Source organism: Triturus cristatus, chromosome 4_2 (genome assembly GCF_964204655.1).
Source record: "Triturus cristatus chromosome 4_2, aTriCri1.1, whole genome shotgun sequence".
Classification (NCBI taxonomy): domain Eukaryota; kingdom Metazoa; phylum Chordata; class Amphibia; order Caudata; family Salamandridae; genus Triturus; species Triturus cristatus.
Window position 1 is genome coordinate 566,330,891 of NC_140586.1, and position 17,991 is coordinate 566,348,881.

Here is a 17,991-nt window from a genome sequence, read left to right on the forward strand (position 1 = left end):
CTACGAGCGGAATTTGCTTCCCCCACTCCAGCGCTTGAAGGAGGACGTCGCGCGCTGGCGGCGCCTGCCGCTTTCGCCGCTCGGCCGGGCGGCATTGTTTAAGATGATGTCGTTGCCACGCTTCCTGTACGCTCTCCAGAATACTATGGATTTAGTCCCGGCGCGCTACTTCCGTGAGGTGGAGGGTCTACAGCGCCGCCTGTTCTGGGACGGGAGGCCGCGTATTGCCCTGGCGAAGCTGACGCTCCCATGGTACGACGGGGGGATTGCCCTCCCGGATATTAAACGGTATTACTGGGCCTCCCAGCTAGCTGCAATTAATCATGGCCTTTACGGGCCCGCCTTAAACCCGGCATTTGAAATGGACAAGATGCTCCTGCCTGGTGGCGACTATAATCGAGCGCTCTACTCTGGCGCGCCCGGCCCCCGCCTGACGGGACCTACGCGTGTCATGGTACGAGTATGGCACGCGGCTAACGCAGCTATGGGGTGGAAGGACCGTTTGACCCGGGCATCACCGTTGTACGCGTCTGAGAGATTGGGCTCCCTGTGGACCTCGAAGGGCTTCGAGAAGTGGGACACGATCGGCATCAGTAAAGTGGGGGACCTCTGAACGAGGGGGGGATTTAAAACATTTGAGACGCTGCAGACGGAGTTTCAGCTGCAGGGCAGTGAATACTTTCGGTACTTGCAGGTCCGTCACGCGCTGGGCTCAGTCTTCCCAGACGTCGCCTCCATCCCGGAGTCTTCCCCCCTGGAGGATAGAGTGCTGGATGGCCACGTTCCGGACAGCACGATCTCCCTTATTTACAAAAAATTGATTAATGACCGCTCGGGCTTGCTGACTGGCCTCCGCGAGGCTTGGGTTGCCGACGGGCTGGAGTTGGACGACGAAGACTGGATTTCCGCGGTGGCCTCTCCGAAGGAGGTGGCCATACCGGCTCGCCTTCGCTTCGTCCAGCTTAAGATACTCCATCGGGTTTACATGACGGGGCCAAGGCTTCTGCGTATGGGCTATGCTGAGGATGGGTTGTGTAAGCGTGGGTGTGGTGCTTTGGCGACTTTTTTGCATATTTTGTGGGAATGCCCGAAGGTGGAGCGATTCTGGCGTGGTGTGCATGAGGTCCTGCGAGTGGTTACGCATGTCGCGCTGCTGCCTGAAGCGAGGAGATGCCTGCTGAATGTGTGGGAACCAACTGACTACTCGGTTCCGCAGACGCGATGGGTGACTCTGGGATATATGATAGCTAAGTGTGACATTGCTCAACTGTGGGGATCCCAGAGGCCCCCGGCGGTGTCGGCCTGGAAAGAACACATGGATTGGTGCATGTTCCGAGAAAAGGTGGTGTATGTGGCGAGGGGTAAGCCTGGGGCATGGGTGAAAGTATGGGGCCCCTGGAACGCCTACCGCGGGGGTATCTGCGCGCCACCACTGCTGCCTGCGGCCTCACCAGCCCCGTCCCCTTAGTTGACTCCTTTCCCTAGCCCCGGGCACGGAGTTCCCCCAGTCCTCGATCTGTTCCCCTTCCCCTCTTTAGACTCCTGTGGATGGCTGGGGTCCCCCATTAGGGGAGCACGTGCTGTTACTTTCGATTGCGGGTTGCCTTGCGGGTGTGGTTTTTGTGTTGTTTGTATAAAATGAAACCGTATTGTGGGGTCAGAGTGATGTGGCCCACGACGCTGATACCTCCTGATTTTGCTTCTCTGCAACGCCAAGTTTTTTGTACGTATGTCATATGCTCCTGTCATTCTAGCGGCCGGCCGGAAGGTTGTAGGCCCATACTTGTATATTCTTGAGATTGCAATAAACGGTTTCAAAAAAAAAAAAAAAAAAAAAAAAAAAAAAAAAAAAATAAGGAGTGACCAGGAGACTCGGAAGACGAATGCCAACCGATGTCGGATTTTTCAGGATGGGTGACTATGACCTTGACTCTGCAGCTGAGAGGACCAGGGGACATTGAGGAGGACCAGGAGCCATGCACAAGCTGTCCCAGGAAGTATGTTGAGTGCTGAGGGGTTGGTGTATTGCGGGAGCACCAACAAGCCTTGGCAAATGCAACCAATGCAGGACGTGAAGAAGGAGCAACGTTGGGACCAGCAAGGTCCAGGGGACTCACCACAAGCAGGGGAGTCAGGGCAGGCCCTGAGCAACCAGGGGATCCCAAAAGAAACAAGTGTGACCCTTAAGTGGACCCACAGGCTGGAGGCACTGGAGTTACAAGAGGACCTCAAGCAGCTCACCAAATGATGCAGGCCACGATGAACATGATGCGGGGTGCGGTTGAAGATTCTGGTCACTGGAGGTGTTCGAGGTTGGGGCTACTTGGAGACCGAAGATCTTCTTGGAAGGAAGCCAACAAGCCTTTGGAACTGCAAGTTGATGCAGTGCACAGGGTTCGGTTATTGCAACCCCCACAAGGAATACTGGCCTCAAACTTGGTGAGGGCAGGGCAGGCCTCGGGAGCTGTGGAAACCACCACCTGTGTTGCAGAACCTAACGGAGTCCGGAGGAGCTTGGGATCAGCATACCGGTCGACTTCGTTGCGGTGCCTGTGAATGCAGGGGAGTGACTCCTTCACTTTAAGGGAGATTCCTTTAAGTGTCTTTGATGCTTCACAGGCCTAGGAGGGTTTCTGTATGATGCACAGGCACAGACGATGCAGCAGACTGGATGGGAGACAAAGTCAGGCCCAAACAAAGTCCAGGGTGCCCAGACGGTAGAAGAAGTGGTATCTGATCTGAATCTTATCCCACAACGAATCTAGGGACCTACACCCAGGTAAGCCCTTAAGTGCCATAGGGAAAGGGTTGGAAAGATTCATGGGACTCTCCCAGGGGAGGGTCTGGACAAGGGGGAGGTTACTCCCATGTCCTGTGTCCAGTTTCAGGCCAGAGCGGGAGACAACGGCTCCCAGGACTGGTTTGAACTGGACAATGCACAGGGACACCAAATGTGCCCCTCATGCAGACTGAGTGGTGCCGGCAAGCTCACCCACCCAACCCCAATACACTATATCCTGTTTGGGAGGTGGTCACACCTCCATGTGACAAGATGCCTATTGTTCTGCCTTGCCCTGCTCGAGCTTGACTCAGCAGCAGGAGGGCAGAATCGTGCCTCTGGTCAGCAGTAACCATTTTGTGCTGTCCGGGTCAGGAAGGCTGGTACTGGGCCTAACGGAGGGCTCTTCCAGTGCTTGGCATTATACCTCTCACACTGTTTATGGTGTGGGGGTATGATCCCAACATGTTTGATACCAAACAGGATAGGATTCGTTGTAGCCAGTTTCAAGATGGTCATCGCGTAATTATGCGGTGCCCCTCTATGTTGTATATAGTTGCTTTACTGACAACCCGGAAGAATGGACTCCGTAGGCTGCAGTGGCACCCTCTCACTTAGAACCAAGCACCCTGCCTTCAGGTGTGCAAAGGCCTGCTACAGGGGTGACTAATAGGTTTTAAGTGCAGTGACCCTAGATATAGGAAACCTATATCTTAAGTAAGTGGTGCAAGCACCAACGTACACAGACTGCAAGGGCAGGCCTGTAGTTCCATTTTGAATGGTCTCTCATGGGTGGCATAATACATGCTTCAGCCCAAAATAGAACATATCCCACATCCCCTTCATTTTCTGAAGAGGCCTCTCAACCTTTCGGGTCCCATAGCAGCCCTCCGAGTCACTGTAGTCAAAGATGTACTTTTACCTGGTCCTGGAACAGGGGGGTGGAGGGGGACAAGCCCAGTGTGGGTTTAGGTGCCCAGCCCAATGGCATCCTGCAAGTCCATATACCAGTTTTCTTCATCTTAGAATGAGGCACACACTTTCCAATCCCCACCATTGTTCTCTTCATATGGCTGCCTCTGGTTCGAGTCAGAGTCAAAAATCTGGTGTAGTGGCTGTGCATGATTGTGTTGGACCGAAATCATGTAAGAGTCAATGTTGGCTGTGGGATATCAAGATCTAGATGAGATGAAGACAGCTGGGAGTCTGATACCACATTGGGTTGTGGCTCCTCCTCTGGGACCAGTGGCAACATTCGAGGGAATAACGTGGATTTCAGCGCCAGGCCCGAAACCAGTACAGCCATTAGTACAGAACCAGGTTCAAGGGTCACAGACAGTGCAGAGTACGCATCCACTGGTGGAATGAAGGTCCCTGTGGATCTTTGAGGCCGAAGGTGTGAGTGGGAGCCTGAACTGTGCATTTACTCTTAAAAAGGCCTCTACTTCCTGTGACATTGCTGACAGACCTGGGAACTTGTAACGTGTTGGGACCAAGGATGGAATCGGCTCCTTTGTGTAACAGGAGCAAGACCTGGAGGTATGGTTACACCGTAGCACCTCCTCTGGAGAGCTTGAGTGGTGGAAAGAAGCAGAGTCTTTCTTGGACTTCTTACATTTCTTCTTTGACTTATCCTAAGAGTTTGACCACTAAGAAGATCAGTAGTAGGAACAACTCTGGGAGCGGGGCCTTGATCTCGACTTGGAACAGGACTGAGGTGCCTTCCGGTGCATCGCCGCGTGGAGCTTCACTTCACGTTCTCGGATGGTTTTAGGATCCATCATGGGCCAAGTCATCACAGGCCTTTGAGTCATCTATTGAATCCAGGCACCAGAGGCACCCCTAGTGAAATTTTAAAAATATCTCTTCACAGACTAAAGAAAGCGGAGCTCCTGATCTGAAGTAGCAGAAAGGATGGGTGGTGCTCATAAGCGGCTCCATTCATCACTTCTGGAGCCAATGCACAGGAGCACTGTTTTTGAGCCTACGGATCCAGTCTGGCACCAGGGATATTTGCAAGATGAGGAATCTGCGGTTAGAAGAATCCGTCAAAATGTAATTTTGTTTACTTAGATAGCGCTCTTCTGCAATCCACTGGAAGAAGCACTAAATTTCCCCAACAATCCAGATTACATGTAAATATGACTCTGCAAAGTTATATCCTTACTAAATTATTTTCTAAACAGTATATTGCAGGAAAAACATAGAAAAGGGAAATTTAAATGCAACATCGACCTTAAAATAAAAAATAAAAAAAGCTAGAAGGGCATATTGTATGATTTGGCACATTAAAGAAGCACCATAAGTGAGACAAATTGACACATTTTATAGAATTCCATGGAACACAAAAAGTGACTTTAACTGGCGTACCAATCTGAACTAGATAAAAAGATACTGTGCGCTCTAAAGAACATAACCATCAATACAAGAATATCAAAGTACATTTTTGTTTTACCTAACAGCACCTGAGCCATTCCATGCAGCTGGGCATTCAGAACTGTACGGCCACTCTTTTGTATCCAGTTTGTTTTCAATAGCATCCTAGAAAGAGACGGCATGATTAAATTCAGTGACCATATGTGTGTGCCATTTTGATTCTTTCTGAAAGAAGCCTTCTTTTTTGATAGGTTCTTAAAATAAAATGTATTAAAACACACCTCTAGGTGCATTCAACAACACATTTTCTAAAGGCAGTAAAATATACTGATTGTGACAGTCTTCAAATGAAAGCGCATGAAGTAAAAGCTTATTTCCAACTTGCTGAAGTAACATAGTATGCAGACGGGCCAATTTATTAATGCCCGCTTAACTTGCTATAGTGAACCATTCCAGGTACAAAACAAGAACCCATATATGATCAAACTGCATGTATTTTTCTGTTTTAATGAAATCGAGAAACATTTATCTTATTTGTGTATCACATTGACCTAACCCTCTTATTTGTACTTCGACAGTATTTCTTAGAATTCCATATAACTACAGAGCGGCTATAGGCAAGACTAGAGTGTAAAGAAGACACAAAGCAAATGATGTACACAAGAGTTAAACATTCATCAATTTACTTTTACATTTCACAGTAAATTGTGGCTTTCTCTCAGAATTTATAATAGCTAATATAAAGATGGAAAACTATACTGCACACTGTCACAGTTTTAATGTTTGCCAGTACACTGTCATGAAGTTGGTAGGGTACGAGTTCTTTTAAAACTTTTATAAGTGGCATAGGCTGCTTTGTAGACTTTTGCTTTTCACTGATTGTCCTCAATCATGGTCAAAGAGAATTGGTTCCACCTCTTATTAGAACCACCATTATCCTAGTGTCTTACGTGGTTAATCTATAGAAAGATCTATTAAAAATTGTTTCCTGTATGACCAAGGTCACATACCTAGTATGCCCAATCACTCATCCATGATTTAGGATGTGAATCTCTAACAGAGTTAATCCAGCCCCTCCACATCTTTATTGTAGCTGGTTCTTTATTTTATACGTGTTGCTTTTAGAGTGTGTTGTCCTGCAAAACATTAGTCCGGATTCTGTGCATTTCCTCTTGGAGATCTCTTCTACACTCTTATTTTGGAGGCATGGCCCTTTATTTTCCTGCAGCATCTGTCTTCCGTGTTATAAGACCAGTCATTCATATAGGTGGGCTTTCTAGAGTCAAGAAAATGCTTTTGATAGAAATCAGCAGAAAGTGTAGTTTTTGCTGCTTCAAAACATTTTCTATTTCCATTTCATATTTAAAAGCAATAAAACAAATTGAGGTCTCGAAGTACCATAAGCCCCCATATAACACAGGTATCGATACAACGGAACAAAAAATAAAGGTAACAAGGAAAAACTTCTCTTTGTAATATTTTATGACTATAAATTTACTGAGCTCTCAATGCAGGTCTAAAAGAAAACATTTCCACAATGTAGCTCCATGTACAGCCAGGGTTCTGCCACCTACAATCAATCTTAGTATTTAATTTAGAATTTAATAGTGGTTTGCATTGTAGAAATGTTAGGGTACTAGCTTAACCCTAATTTACAAAACTATGCAGAGGAGTGAGTTTAGGGGGGCCAGATTAGAAGTGCACTTTTAAAATAGAACTGTTCACGGACTGGCTACAGTAGAGATTACAAAAAATGAAGGTATTTGGCAGTATTTTGGAGTACTTGATGTTTTGAAAGAGACATTTGGACATATTCCTAAAAAGGTTGCAGTCATTATAGTCATCATGTATAGTGCATTTGCGCTAATACAAGGGTATTTAGTGGAACGTCTCATGTACATGGCATATTAACTTGTGTTCAAGAACTAATCAACGAGTACAAATGATAGTTTGTTACTAAATCAGCAATGATGGTTTTTGGATCGGGTATCTCGAGTTCCATTTTATCATCATTTATGATCAACAACTTAGCATTCCTCCGTGACTTGACTTTGGTAATATACAAAAGAAACAATTGATGAACGGAATGCTGGACAATGCAAACATTCACCCCCAGTCACAAGGATCTGGGTTTAATCCATCATTCTTTTGCTCACCACACCACCCCAGTTTGGACCCAGCCATATGCAAATCAGCCTTGACCCTGTTCCTTGTGGGAACAGTCCAGCCCGAACTACCAAGCCAGGTCCTCCCTGGACCGGAAACAAGCATCCTGGGACCGGTTTCAGGACATCACCCTTCATCAGCCAGGCTAGCCTGAATCCAGTGGTGTAGTGAGCACGGGACCCACGTCTGGGCATACCCTTCCCACTTAGGGCGACATATACAAAAGAAACAATTTATGGATGGAATGCTGGACAATGCAAACATTCACCCCCAGTCACAAGGATCTGGGTTTAATCCATCATTCTTTTGCTCACCACAACACCCCAGTTTGGATCCAGCCATATTCAAATCAGTCTTGACCCTGTTCCTTGTAGGAACAGTCCAGCCCGAACTGCCAAGCCAGGTTCTCCCTGGACCGGAAACAAGCCTCCTGGGACATTGTTCTGCATTCAGTCCATCAATTGTTTTTTTTTGCATTTGTCACCCCGAGTGGGACGGGTATGCCCAGATGTGGGTTCCGTGCTCTCCATGCCACTGGAGTCAAGCTATCCTGGCTGATGAGGTTTGAAAGCCCGAAACCGGTCCTCAGATGCTTGTTTCCAGTCCAGGGAGGACCTCTGGCCTGGCAGTTCGGGCTGGACTGTTCCCATTGGGTGCAGGGTCAAGAGTGATTTGCTTATGGCTGGGTCCAAACTGGAATGGCATGGAGAGCAAAAAAACTATGGATTTAGGCCCAGATCTCTGTACTGGGGTGAACGTATGACATTGTTCTGCATTCTGTCCATCAACTGTTCTTTTTGCATTTGCCTTTGGTAATGACATTCTAAAGTTTCAGCATCTTTCACATGATTGCCTTTAAAGTAGAAGAATAACTGGTCATCATCTGCATAACTCCTCAGGAAGAGACTTCAGGTACATATTAAAATAATTGGGATACAGTAGGGAGCCCTAAGGAAGTCTAGTGTTACAGGTCATTTGTGGCGCTTCAAGGGTATCAGTATACTGTCAGTTAGAAATAGCACACCATGTGACAGTTTCTTTCAAAGCTCCTAATTAGTTCCACCTTCTACCACGATGGAATGTCTATAATCGGCGTGTGCAACGTAGGATGGATTCATGCCACATTTGCTGGACAACCACTGATTATGTAAATAAGATTACATTTAGCTCTGCTGTAAATAAATGTATCTTGTATGTATATTGTAAAAATATGGCATAGATCTGGGCTTCTAAACATATGTTGGACATCCCTCATTTCTAGTGTCCATGATGACACCAATAGGGAGCATTAGGGACTATACTACATTGTCTTCCTCAAACAAGTTTTAATTTGGATCAAGTAATACTCTGTGAGTAAGCTGAGTGGATATCTATTTCTAAGGCGCGTGCTTGGTGATTCTTTTTAATGCGTGTGTGATTTAACTATAAAAGGTGTTGGGACTAAGAAGTATGCAATATCACTTTTGAATTGATATTACACACATCTGCTGTAGTGCACCATTTGGCGTGCTCAGGAATTTTTTTTACAGCAAGTGAGATGCGCTTATTGCTTCTATTCAGCGCTGGAATTTGGACTATTATATAGTTTCCACCTCAAATTCTCCTAGATCCTGGGTGTACATATATTATTAGCTTAATCTTCTGCTATAATTCAGGGCTTCCATTACTTGAAAAGTAGGTGGCCATTAAGAGGAATACAACTTAAAATATCTTTCCAGAGACAGATGGCATTACCTTTGAAGGTCATGAATCCAGAAACGAAGGTCCTACGATGACACACAACAGCCACCGGTTTAGTGCTAGTTCCACTGACTTTAGCCCTATGCTCTAGCCATCTAAATTTTCAAACATGGTCTGCATCTTTATGTAGAAGTGGATCTCTTGAAGCAATATAGTTACATTTAAGCTGTTTCGATGATGCTATTATTTTTGTGCAACAACTTACTTAAAACATTTTTTTTTCTATTATTAGTTGAGACAATGAATGTCACAATTGATGTTTCACTCATTTTCTCAAAATCAGCCACCTTCTTTTAAACTCACAGTACTTCCATTTTTGTCTCATCTGCCTTCTCACCTTGCAAATAAGAGGTAGGTACAATTTAATTCCAGTTGTTTGATAATGGACAAATATTGGAGTTGATATTGCACAAATTACAAACACTATGTACATTCATTTTCAATATATGAAGAGAACATTCCACAAAGGTCACCAAAAACTGTAGGTTGATTTAAGCTACAATAAATATTTTTGGCAAGTACTCTGCTAGGTAACTGCTACAAGTGAAGACTGTCCCAGAGAAACAGGAATATGAAACCCACATAAAGACAGAAGGGAACCAGCAACTCATAATCCGATGACAACATATATACAATTCATGCATGCTTAAATTGGTTTAAGCTAATTCTGATATATTACCTCCATAACATCCTTTATAACAGGAGTCCATCGAGAAAGTTGATATGATTCTTGTTCAGTTTCCGACCGATCCCTTCTGGATGATTTATGGTGCTGCGTTGTCTATTTAAGGAAAAGGCAATTTAGCCATGAAACTGTGAGTCATTATCTTTTAACAACTCTTTGTAAGCCATAAATATGCAATATTAAAAAATAACAGCTCTGAGATCATTTTCAACATATAACCATGAACAATAAACATACTACCTGTCTATTCTGAAACATCTTTCATAATTTAGGCAACCTTCAAATGAAAACATAACCAAGAGATGGATGTTGTACTCTCATCAAAATGAGACATCCAGAATGCTTATTCATTCCCACCTAAATCCACTAGCAAATACACAATCTGTCCTCCACAGTCCAAGTCCGTAAAAAACACATGGAACTTGACTTGTGATTTCGGTGTGGTTTTAGACAATGGAGACATTTCTAAAATGGAAAGTATTTGTGATATTGTTTCTCTTGGGTATGTGTATATGCGCGTTCACTGAGAGCTGGCTAAAAATGATGTGTATCTACAGAAATTAGATAAGGTTCTTGACTATGGAGGATAGCAGCAGGAGAACAAGTTATTATATAACATTCTTCAACTACAAATGTTTTTCCTTTCCTCCCAGATTGCCACTGACTGGTTCTCTGAATTGGGCTTTCATATACATGCTTGTCCTACTGCTTTCAACACCTATGACAGGGGAAAGCAGCAATGATTGCCTCCTAAGTCACTACTGAGTTCCTTTTAGACATACAACTTAAAAGTTCTGTAAGTGTTAACTTATTTTAAACTTTTGTATTGAGTTATTTATTTTAATCTTATATTATGATATTTAGTGCAAAGGAACACAAAGATAAAATATATTTTGTTGAAAAAAGGAAAACCGATTATCTCAATCTTAATCCTACTCTGAATGCTATTCCACATTTGACACTGCTAATATAAAACTTCATGTGAGTTTTGTATAAATTATTTCCCCCAGACTGGATGAGTCAAGGCAATTTTATTTAATTTCCTTGCAGCTTGTAGAAAGCTGGCTTAATATATAATTACCAAAAAGAGGTTTATTGGGAAAAGTGTCCAGGTATTCTCTTATGAGTGGACAGGGGTTTGCTCTATCAATCCTAAGGTGCTCTTCCAAGGGACAGTGTGGTTGAGCAGCCTTAGGCTTATCAGAGAGGAGTGTTACACATCTGCAAATACAATAGTCAATAAATGATTCACACGACCCAATAAGGAGATCCACACCAATTTATAAAAATAACATGTATCTTTATATTTGTTTAGGCACCAGAACCAATATGATCAGGTAAGTACGTTATGCAAGAGAAATACTTTAAGTTTTCAAAAATCGAGACAGTGCATTTTTCAGAAGCTGCAATGTTACCCTATGGGAGAAAAAAAAGTACGGCATTCACGTAGAGTACAGCGACTTACGAGACCAATCTCCTGGACTTAAAGTGAGTTAGGGGCAAGATCCAAGACAGCACCAGCAGGTCACTGGCAGCGGCACTAGGGTGGACGGGTGCAGAGGTGCAATACAGCATCAGGGGCCCGATGTAAGTCTATAGGGGTTGGTCTTCCTGAAAAGAGGCTGCAGGTTTGGGCTGTAAGGCCTGTCAGGCTGAACCAACAGAGGCGCTCAGGCCTCACAATGCTCGGGGACCTGGGTACACCTTTGGTTCTCTTCTCCACGGGCCAGGGGCGACAGGTGCAGAGTCGTCCTTAGGCGCCGGGTTTTTGTCATTGGGAACAGTCGCGTTGAGGGGGCTTGCAAACAGAGGGTGTAGGCGGCGTCAAGAAGTCCACAGCAGGGAAACCCAAGTTGAGCTTTGAGTCTTGAGGGTCTTGGGATAACGATGACACAGTTAGCCCACTTCAGCTCAGACTAAGTGGCTCGGATGCAGTGGTGCTTTCCGGCAGCAGGTTTCTGTAGCCTCTCAGCTCAGTCTATGGTAGCTGCAGGATGCAGAGGAGCAGCTCTGCTGTTCCACAGGAGTTATTGGTTCTTGGGTCACGTGCTGGCAGCTCTCCTGGGCTTTAGAGATACAGTAGCTGCAGGACAAGTCGTCTTTTGGTGCAACTGTTGAAGTCAGCAGGCAGGCCAGCAGGGTTGGTAGCAAGTCAGTTTCTGGGGCTTCTGTTCTTGCAACTCTTCACATCTGTCTACTTTCAGGTTGGCAGAATCTGATTTCCTGAAGTTAGGGGTGTTAGGGGAGTGTAGGGTAAAAGCCAAAGGGCTACCTACCCCTGGGGTCACCCCCCCCCCCCCTTGTAGGACCAATTTCTGTGCAGAAGTGGGCATAACCCTGTCCCAGAGTTCCTAAGTGTAGGAAAATGGATCATTAGTTGTGTGGCCTGCACAAGTAATGAGTCTGCACTTATGCACCACTGGGAGCTAAACACCCCATTGTAGCACTTGACTCTCATAGGGTAGCGTTGCAGAGCAGTTCAAGACTTACTCAAGGGAGGTAGTGTGGACTAGTAATCTCCATTCACAGATACACAATAACAACTCAATAAATTATTTGAAAAAGGAAAAAGTACATTAATTACACATACACTACTCAATACTATGCAGCAATTTACAAATACATACAAGCTCATGGACATACTTTTGTATGACATTGCGTAATAATTCTTACACTTTTGAAAGGGAGGTCTAGAGCAACAAATCACGTCAGAACATTTACTTGCATTAGAAATGCAATAATGGAATATCACTTTGAATGAGTGAGCACTTAATATGGGCAATAAAGCATGTTTACTTGGCCTGTGCGTGGTTGTCAGCGTCATTACTTCATTAACGCCTTCACAAGAGAATATGTCTATGCATGTGTAGGTGATTTGTGTCAAAGTTATTTTTAGCATGAAATACACACTTTTAGCATAGACCCTGTAGGCAACACATTTATAATCACAACATTTATGCAATTATTGTTCTCACCCCTAGAGGGTATTTGCAGGAGCACATATTTGTAAAACAAAAATAAACAAAATACTGCATTCTTGCAAATAGTCCCTAAAGGACATCACATTGGTAAACGCACATGTGTAATTACCACCTTTCACCCCTGGAGGTCCCCCAGCACTCAGAAAATATTCTCCTGGGGTGACTACGAGCTACAAACAAAGGTTTTTGTTTGCGAAGCTGCAGCAAAATTGACAAGCCCTGAAGGGCATTATGGGGTGCTCCTCGCGAGCAGGGTGAGTTATAAAACAGTGGCTCTCCCGCTGTGCTGGGGAGAGCCGCAACAATAGTGTCTTTGTTGTTTTTTTTCGCAAAATCGAGCGGCTCTGTGTCGTGATTTTTATCTTTCTTCAGGGTGCCCGATCTCACTTGAGGACCCTGCAGCCATTCACCATGTTCGAGAGCAGCTCGGGAAGCCCCCACCCCCCCCAGCTGCTCTCGCCGGCATTCCACATAGACAGCACAGTTGCGTACTACTACGGGAGCCGACGCTTCTCTTCTGGTCTGCCCGCTTCTGCAGCCAGACACATGGGGTAAGACCTTCCAGGCAGCCAGGAGAGAGTGAGGGCAATGCCCTCTCCTCACTTCGGCCATCAGGGCCCAGGGATGGGTTCCTGGGCCCTACTCTCAGCTTTGCGGAGGGCGCTATGGCGCTCCCAGACTCAGTCTTCTTCATCTGGTCCAGGGATGGAGTCCTGGGCCCGCGAATAATTTCGCGGGGGCTCAACAGAGCTCCCTGGGTTACTTCTTTTGTCAGACCCAGGGATGGGGTCATTGGCCCCTGCCTGACATTGCGAGAGGGCGTGACAACGCTCCCCCTCCACTTTTCTTCGCGGCGGCGCATTCTGCATTTTATGTGCTGAGGGGCAGCTTCTAGGCCCTGGCCCACTGCGGTGGCACAGTTGAGAATGGGAGCGGAGCCTCGTCGCCGGCTCTGGACAAAAGGTCACCTACTTCAGGAAGGCATCTCTCTGGCCCCGCTGGGCTGATTTAGATGCGTTTGGGGTAGTTTTGCTGCTGGTGGCCAGCCCTAGCCACCTGGAGCAATTTATTTTGGCCTCCTGGCTTACAAGATACCAAACATAACAGGGAGCTGATTTCACTGACTCCCTGCGTCAGTCTTTCGCTTGGGTTTCTCTGGGCCTCTCTCTTTTAGTGCAGAGCCCAATCTTTACCCCCAACTGGTCCTCAGAGGGTGCAAGGGGACCAGCTTGCCTGGTCTTGGGTTCAATTAGAATCATAGTCCTGGGGCCTGATGGAAGTCATGGCGGCATGTCCAGTGTCCAGCAGAAAAGCACAACCAAGAGAGATCTCTCCCCTGTGCAGGACTTTTTAAGTGGGGGCAGGAGTGTTCAGGAGGGCTGCGCCTCTGGCCCGTCCTGATGTGTCACATCATCTTTCCGCCCCTGTCCCAACCTCTCCCTGCACAGTCTTCCGGGATAGCTCAAAATGGCATCACCCAGAAGTCACTTGCCACATGTGCTCTGGGAATCTCAGCTCCACCCCTTCACTGACCTCACTGCCAGAGCCTTTTCCCAGCAAATCTTCAAAGGAGTCCCCCTTCTGGCTTGGCTCTAGAGGTCTGGACTCCCTCCTTTGTGGACTGGCCTAGGGCAGGCCCTCTTCCTGGCACAGGATGACAACTGGCTAAATGATGCAGACTAGTTCAATCAATCCCGCCCTCCTTCAGGGCTGGCTTAAGCACTGTTAATTTTTCCTTTGAGGGGTGAGGCATTTGTTGCTACAGCTGGAAAGATAAGTAATTAACCCAGCCCAGCAGGGATCCCGAGTTGAGTAAGGGAAAACTGATATTCTTGGATGACCCATAAGCTGTAAAGGTTAGCTTTTGGCCACAAAAGAATTGCTCTTTTCACACAGGTTACAGTGTATATCGGTGTGACTCTGGAGTCTCTACCCCCAAAGAGAACTGGAGCTGCACCCTAAGGCAGCCTTTCCAATAGGTTTATAATGAAGTGTGCCTACAGTCAAACGGTAAAACACACGGACTATCCCTTACATGTGTATACCCACATTATTAGGCCTATTCCAGGTCACTACCCAACTCTGCTTAGTCCCTTCTGCGTCGGCCTACATGTGCACAGTTTCTTGGGCTGCGCACAACAGGAGTCTCCCACATTTAGTTCTCTCACTTGTGTACACATTTGTGCACACGTGTAACCAGCCACGTGCCCCTTACCATGTCTGCGTCGCAGCGGCCTTATCTTAAAAGACGGACACAGATGGAAAACCCGTGCAGTCTATTTTACCATGAGTTTTCCGTGGGTGAGTCACAGGTTATGAGGCTCCCCCACAGTAAAAGGTCAAAAACCAAGTGATCAAAAAGCAAAACAATCCAGGTGGATAAGCTAGTCAGAACCACCTTCTCACACTAAGTTTGCCATCACCAAGACGGCTAACTTTGAAAAGTCGCCTCCACTTCAGGTAGCCCACCTTAGGGGTGGTACTAGCCTGAGGTTGGACATGCCTATCTGACTAGCTAGTTTTCCTGGCTGTCTAGGTGTCAAAGGGCTCTGGACAAAGGGGATTGGCATCCCCTCCTGGGAAGATAAAGTGTATCAAATTTCTGAACTGAACTTGCATTTGTTCTGTGGTGTCAACCTGGAGTAGGATCTGGCAGTCATCCGTATAGCAAAATATCTTGAAAAGAATATTTCTAAATTTGAACTCCACACATTGTTAAACTGTGAGAAGAAGCTAAATGTTAGTAAAAACATGCACTAGAGAAAAAATACAGTTGACATAGTCTGCAACATGCTGTACTAACTTTTGAGTTTATTCACTGAAATGTCAGTACAGAAAGATATATATTAAGAAAACCGAACTAAAAATGTGTTTAACTAAACACAAACAAAGTATCAAATCTACCACAATGGTACATAGTTGATCCTTAACAAAAGAGGAGGAAACAGAGGTGATCACTACAAAAAAGGGAGCTATTCTGAATGCTGCAATTAGACTCAGTAGACTTTGAGGCAGTAATGAACACTTACAGCATCATTTAGATTTTGCAGAACGATGCGGCAGAATGGTACACCTACAATAAAACAATGGTTGCAACACTCTGCCAAACTTAAAGGAGGTTTCTGACATTGTAGCCTTAGTGGGCTCCACCTTTGGGAACCGTTGACCTGACAGCCCGTCCATCACAGGACATAATGAGAAATTGCAGTCCCAGGTAAGAAAATGACACAATAGCCTTCACTAACAGAGAGACAATTCCCCATGCTTTGGGCCATTGTTCTATTATTCTGCAAGTCCCACTTTGGGAGCATGTTTGAGCAGAACAAAATACTTTGCCATTTGGGAAGCTTTAAATCTGGCAGGTGAACCTCTGCCAATGCCTATAGCCTCGGATAACCTGGCTGTGCACGACCAGTCTATAAATACACTCTAAACTCTAACTGAAATATATATTTTTTTAAATTAACAAATTTATTGTATGATTTCATTTAATTGGAATATGGGTAACAGATGGACTTCATTGCCTATCAGCCCTTTAACAGTAATGTATATGCATGTAGAAATAGGTTGACAGAATTATGGACTAATATTTTCTACCCCTCCTCTCCAAATCTGTTTAAATTGTTTAAAGAGAAGAGACTAATAGACAGCCTGATGAATAGGCGTGAAACGTGATAAGCATTTTCAAGTACTTCAATCCTTTGGTTAAGGAATTGCTGAAACAATGCACAGGTCAATAAAAGGTTCCAAAAACAAATTTTAATTGTACTGAATTACTCCATTTTATTAGTGTGCAATACGCCACTTGATAAATCATTCAGTGCAAAACAGAACTATAAATCCACAAATGACTGAGTAATGAAATGTGCACTTCTGTTATATGTAGCACTTCCCCTTAGAATATGTTGAAATTATTTTATATAATTTCACTTAAAAACATTGACCAATTTGAGTAATACTCACCGAAGACAGAATAGGCACCCCAAGATACTTCCAGTTGCGTATCACATCACCATCATTTTCTATGTGACCATGTTGGATTAATTTATCAAGATTTTCTTGAGTTGTTCCTGTAATAAAAAAAACAGTGAAGTATAATCATATATCTTAGCAGTCAAATATCAAAATTTCACATACAACTACCTTTTGCAATTCATTGTTAGCCTGACTATTGCCACTTTTACTAATGTAGGGACAACTAGCAAAACACAAGGAGTGAAATGTAATTTATTTAATATAAGCACTAAGGATTATGTTTTTACCAGTGGATTACAAAATGTTACCGCACATTAGAATTAGTCACCTCCTACCAGCCTCAACCCAACTGTCAACCTAACATACCTCGATTTCCTCACTTTGTATCAGAGAAGTAGAGGGCTCAAAAAGCAACTTGTCATGCCTAGCTGTCCTGTTACAGCTATAATAGTGTGCTTTATGTCAATACTTTCCTCATTCCCCCAGTGAATGAAATGTAGTAGAATGCACTTCCTGTGTGCATAAGAAACATTATTATTAGAGACAAACTTTAAAAAACTTGAACAGGTGGAAAACTACTATATATATGCATGTTTACATACTAACTTAACATCCTAGAACAGTTACTTATTCAAGTTCTTTTTAAAATTACACTTTTAATTTATAAAGCACAAATGGGACTACTTATGTAGTACAAAATGCAATCTACAAACCTATTTGTAAATTGATTACCTAGTGGTAAATGTGAGAGGAACGAGGGGAGTGGTGTGAAAATGGGGACTATCTACTACAAAATGGGATAGATTTAGGGGGAAGTAAGGAGGGATATAGGGAGAGGCAGGCTACTACAAACACCCACTCACAAAATAGTGAACACATTGCTATTTACAAACAAAACTTCTAAAGTTACTACAGCCTTAAAGGTGACACAACAATAATAAACATACTCTAACCGAGCCTTGGAGTAAATCGAGCACCACACATGGCCACTCATAGGTACTGCAACACACTCCTATAGAAGATAATGGAGAACGTACCTAAAATAACGCCCCACATGAACTAATGTTAAATAAATGCAATTAATTGGGAGTTTAAAAACACATATATTAGTTTAATGGTGAAAAAAATATGCAAAGTTATTCTAAAATGTAATCAACACAATTTAAAAATTAAACTTTTGATGAAAATTACAAATATACATTAATTCAAAGCATTACTTAACAAAATGTAATACATATTAAATATAAATACTAGTGTGGGTGAGGAAATGTGTAAATTATGTAAGAAAT

The 17,991-nt window shown here is 44.3% G+C and overlaps 1 protein-coding gene across 1 annotated transcript in view; it reads right to left on the minus strand.

Annotated features, from left to right (window-relative positions):
- STXBP3 (syntaxin binding protein 3) overlaps positions 1 to 17,991 on the minus strand; it is a 177,737-nt gene that overhangs the window by 16,852 nt on the left and 142,894 nt on the right. The window contains exons 15-17 of the mRNA XM_085602220.1: positions 16,691 to 16,797; positions 9,741 to 9,842; positions 5,235 to 5,320 (exon numbers count right to left, since the gene is read on the minus strand). Of these exons, the coding sequence (XP_085458346.1) occupies positions 5,235 to 5,320; positions 9,741 to 9,842; positions 16,691 to 16,797 (295 nt within the window). The remainder of the gene's footprint in view (positions 1 to 5,234; positions 5,321 to 9,740; positions 9,843 to 16,690; positions 16,798 to 17,991) is intronic.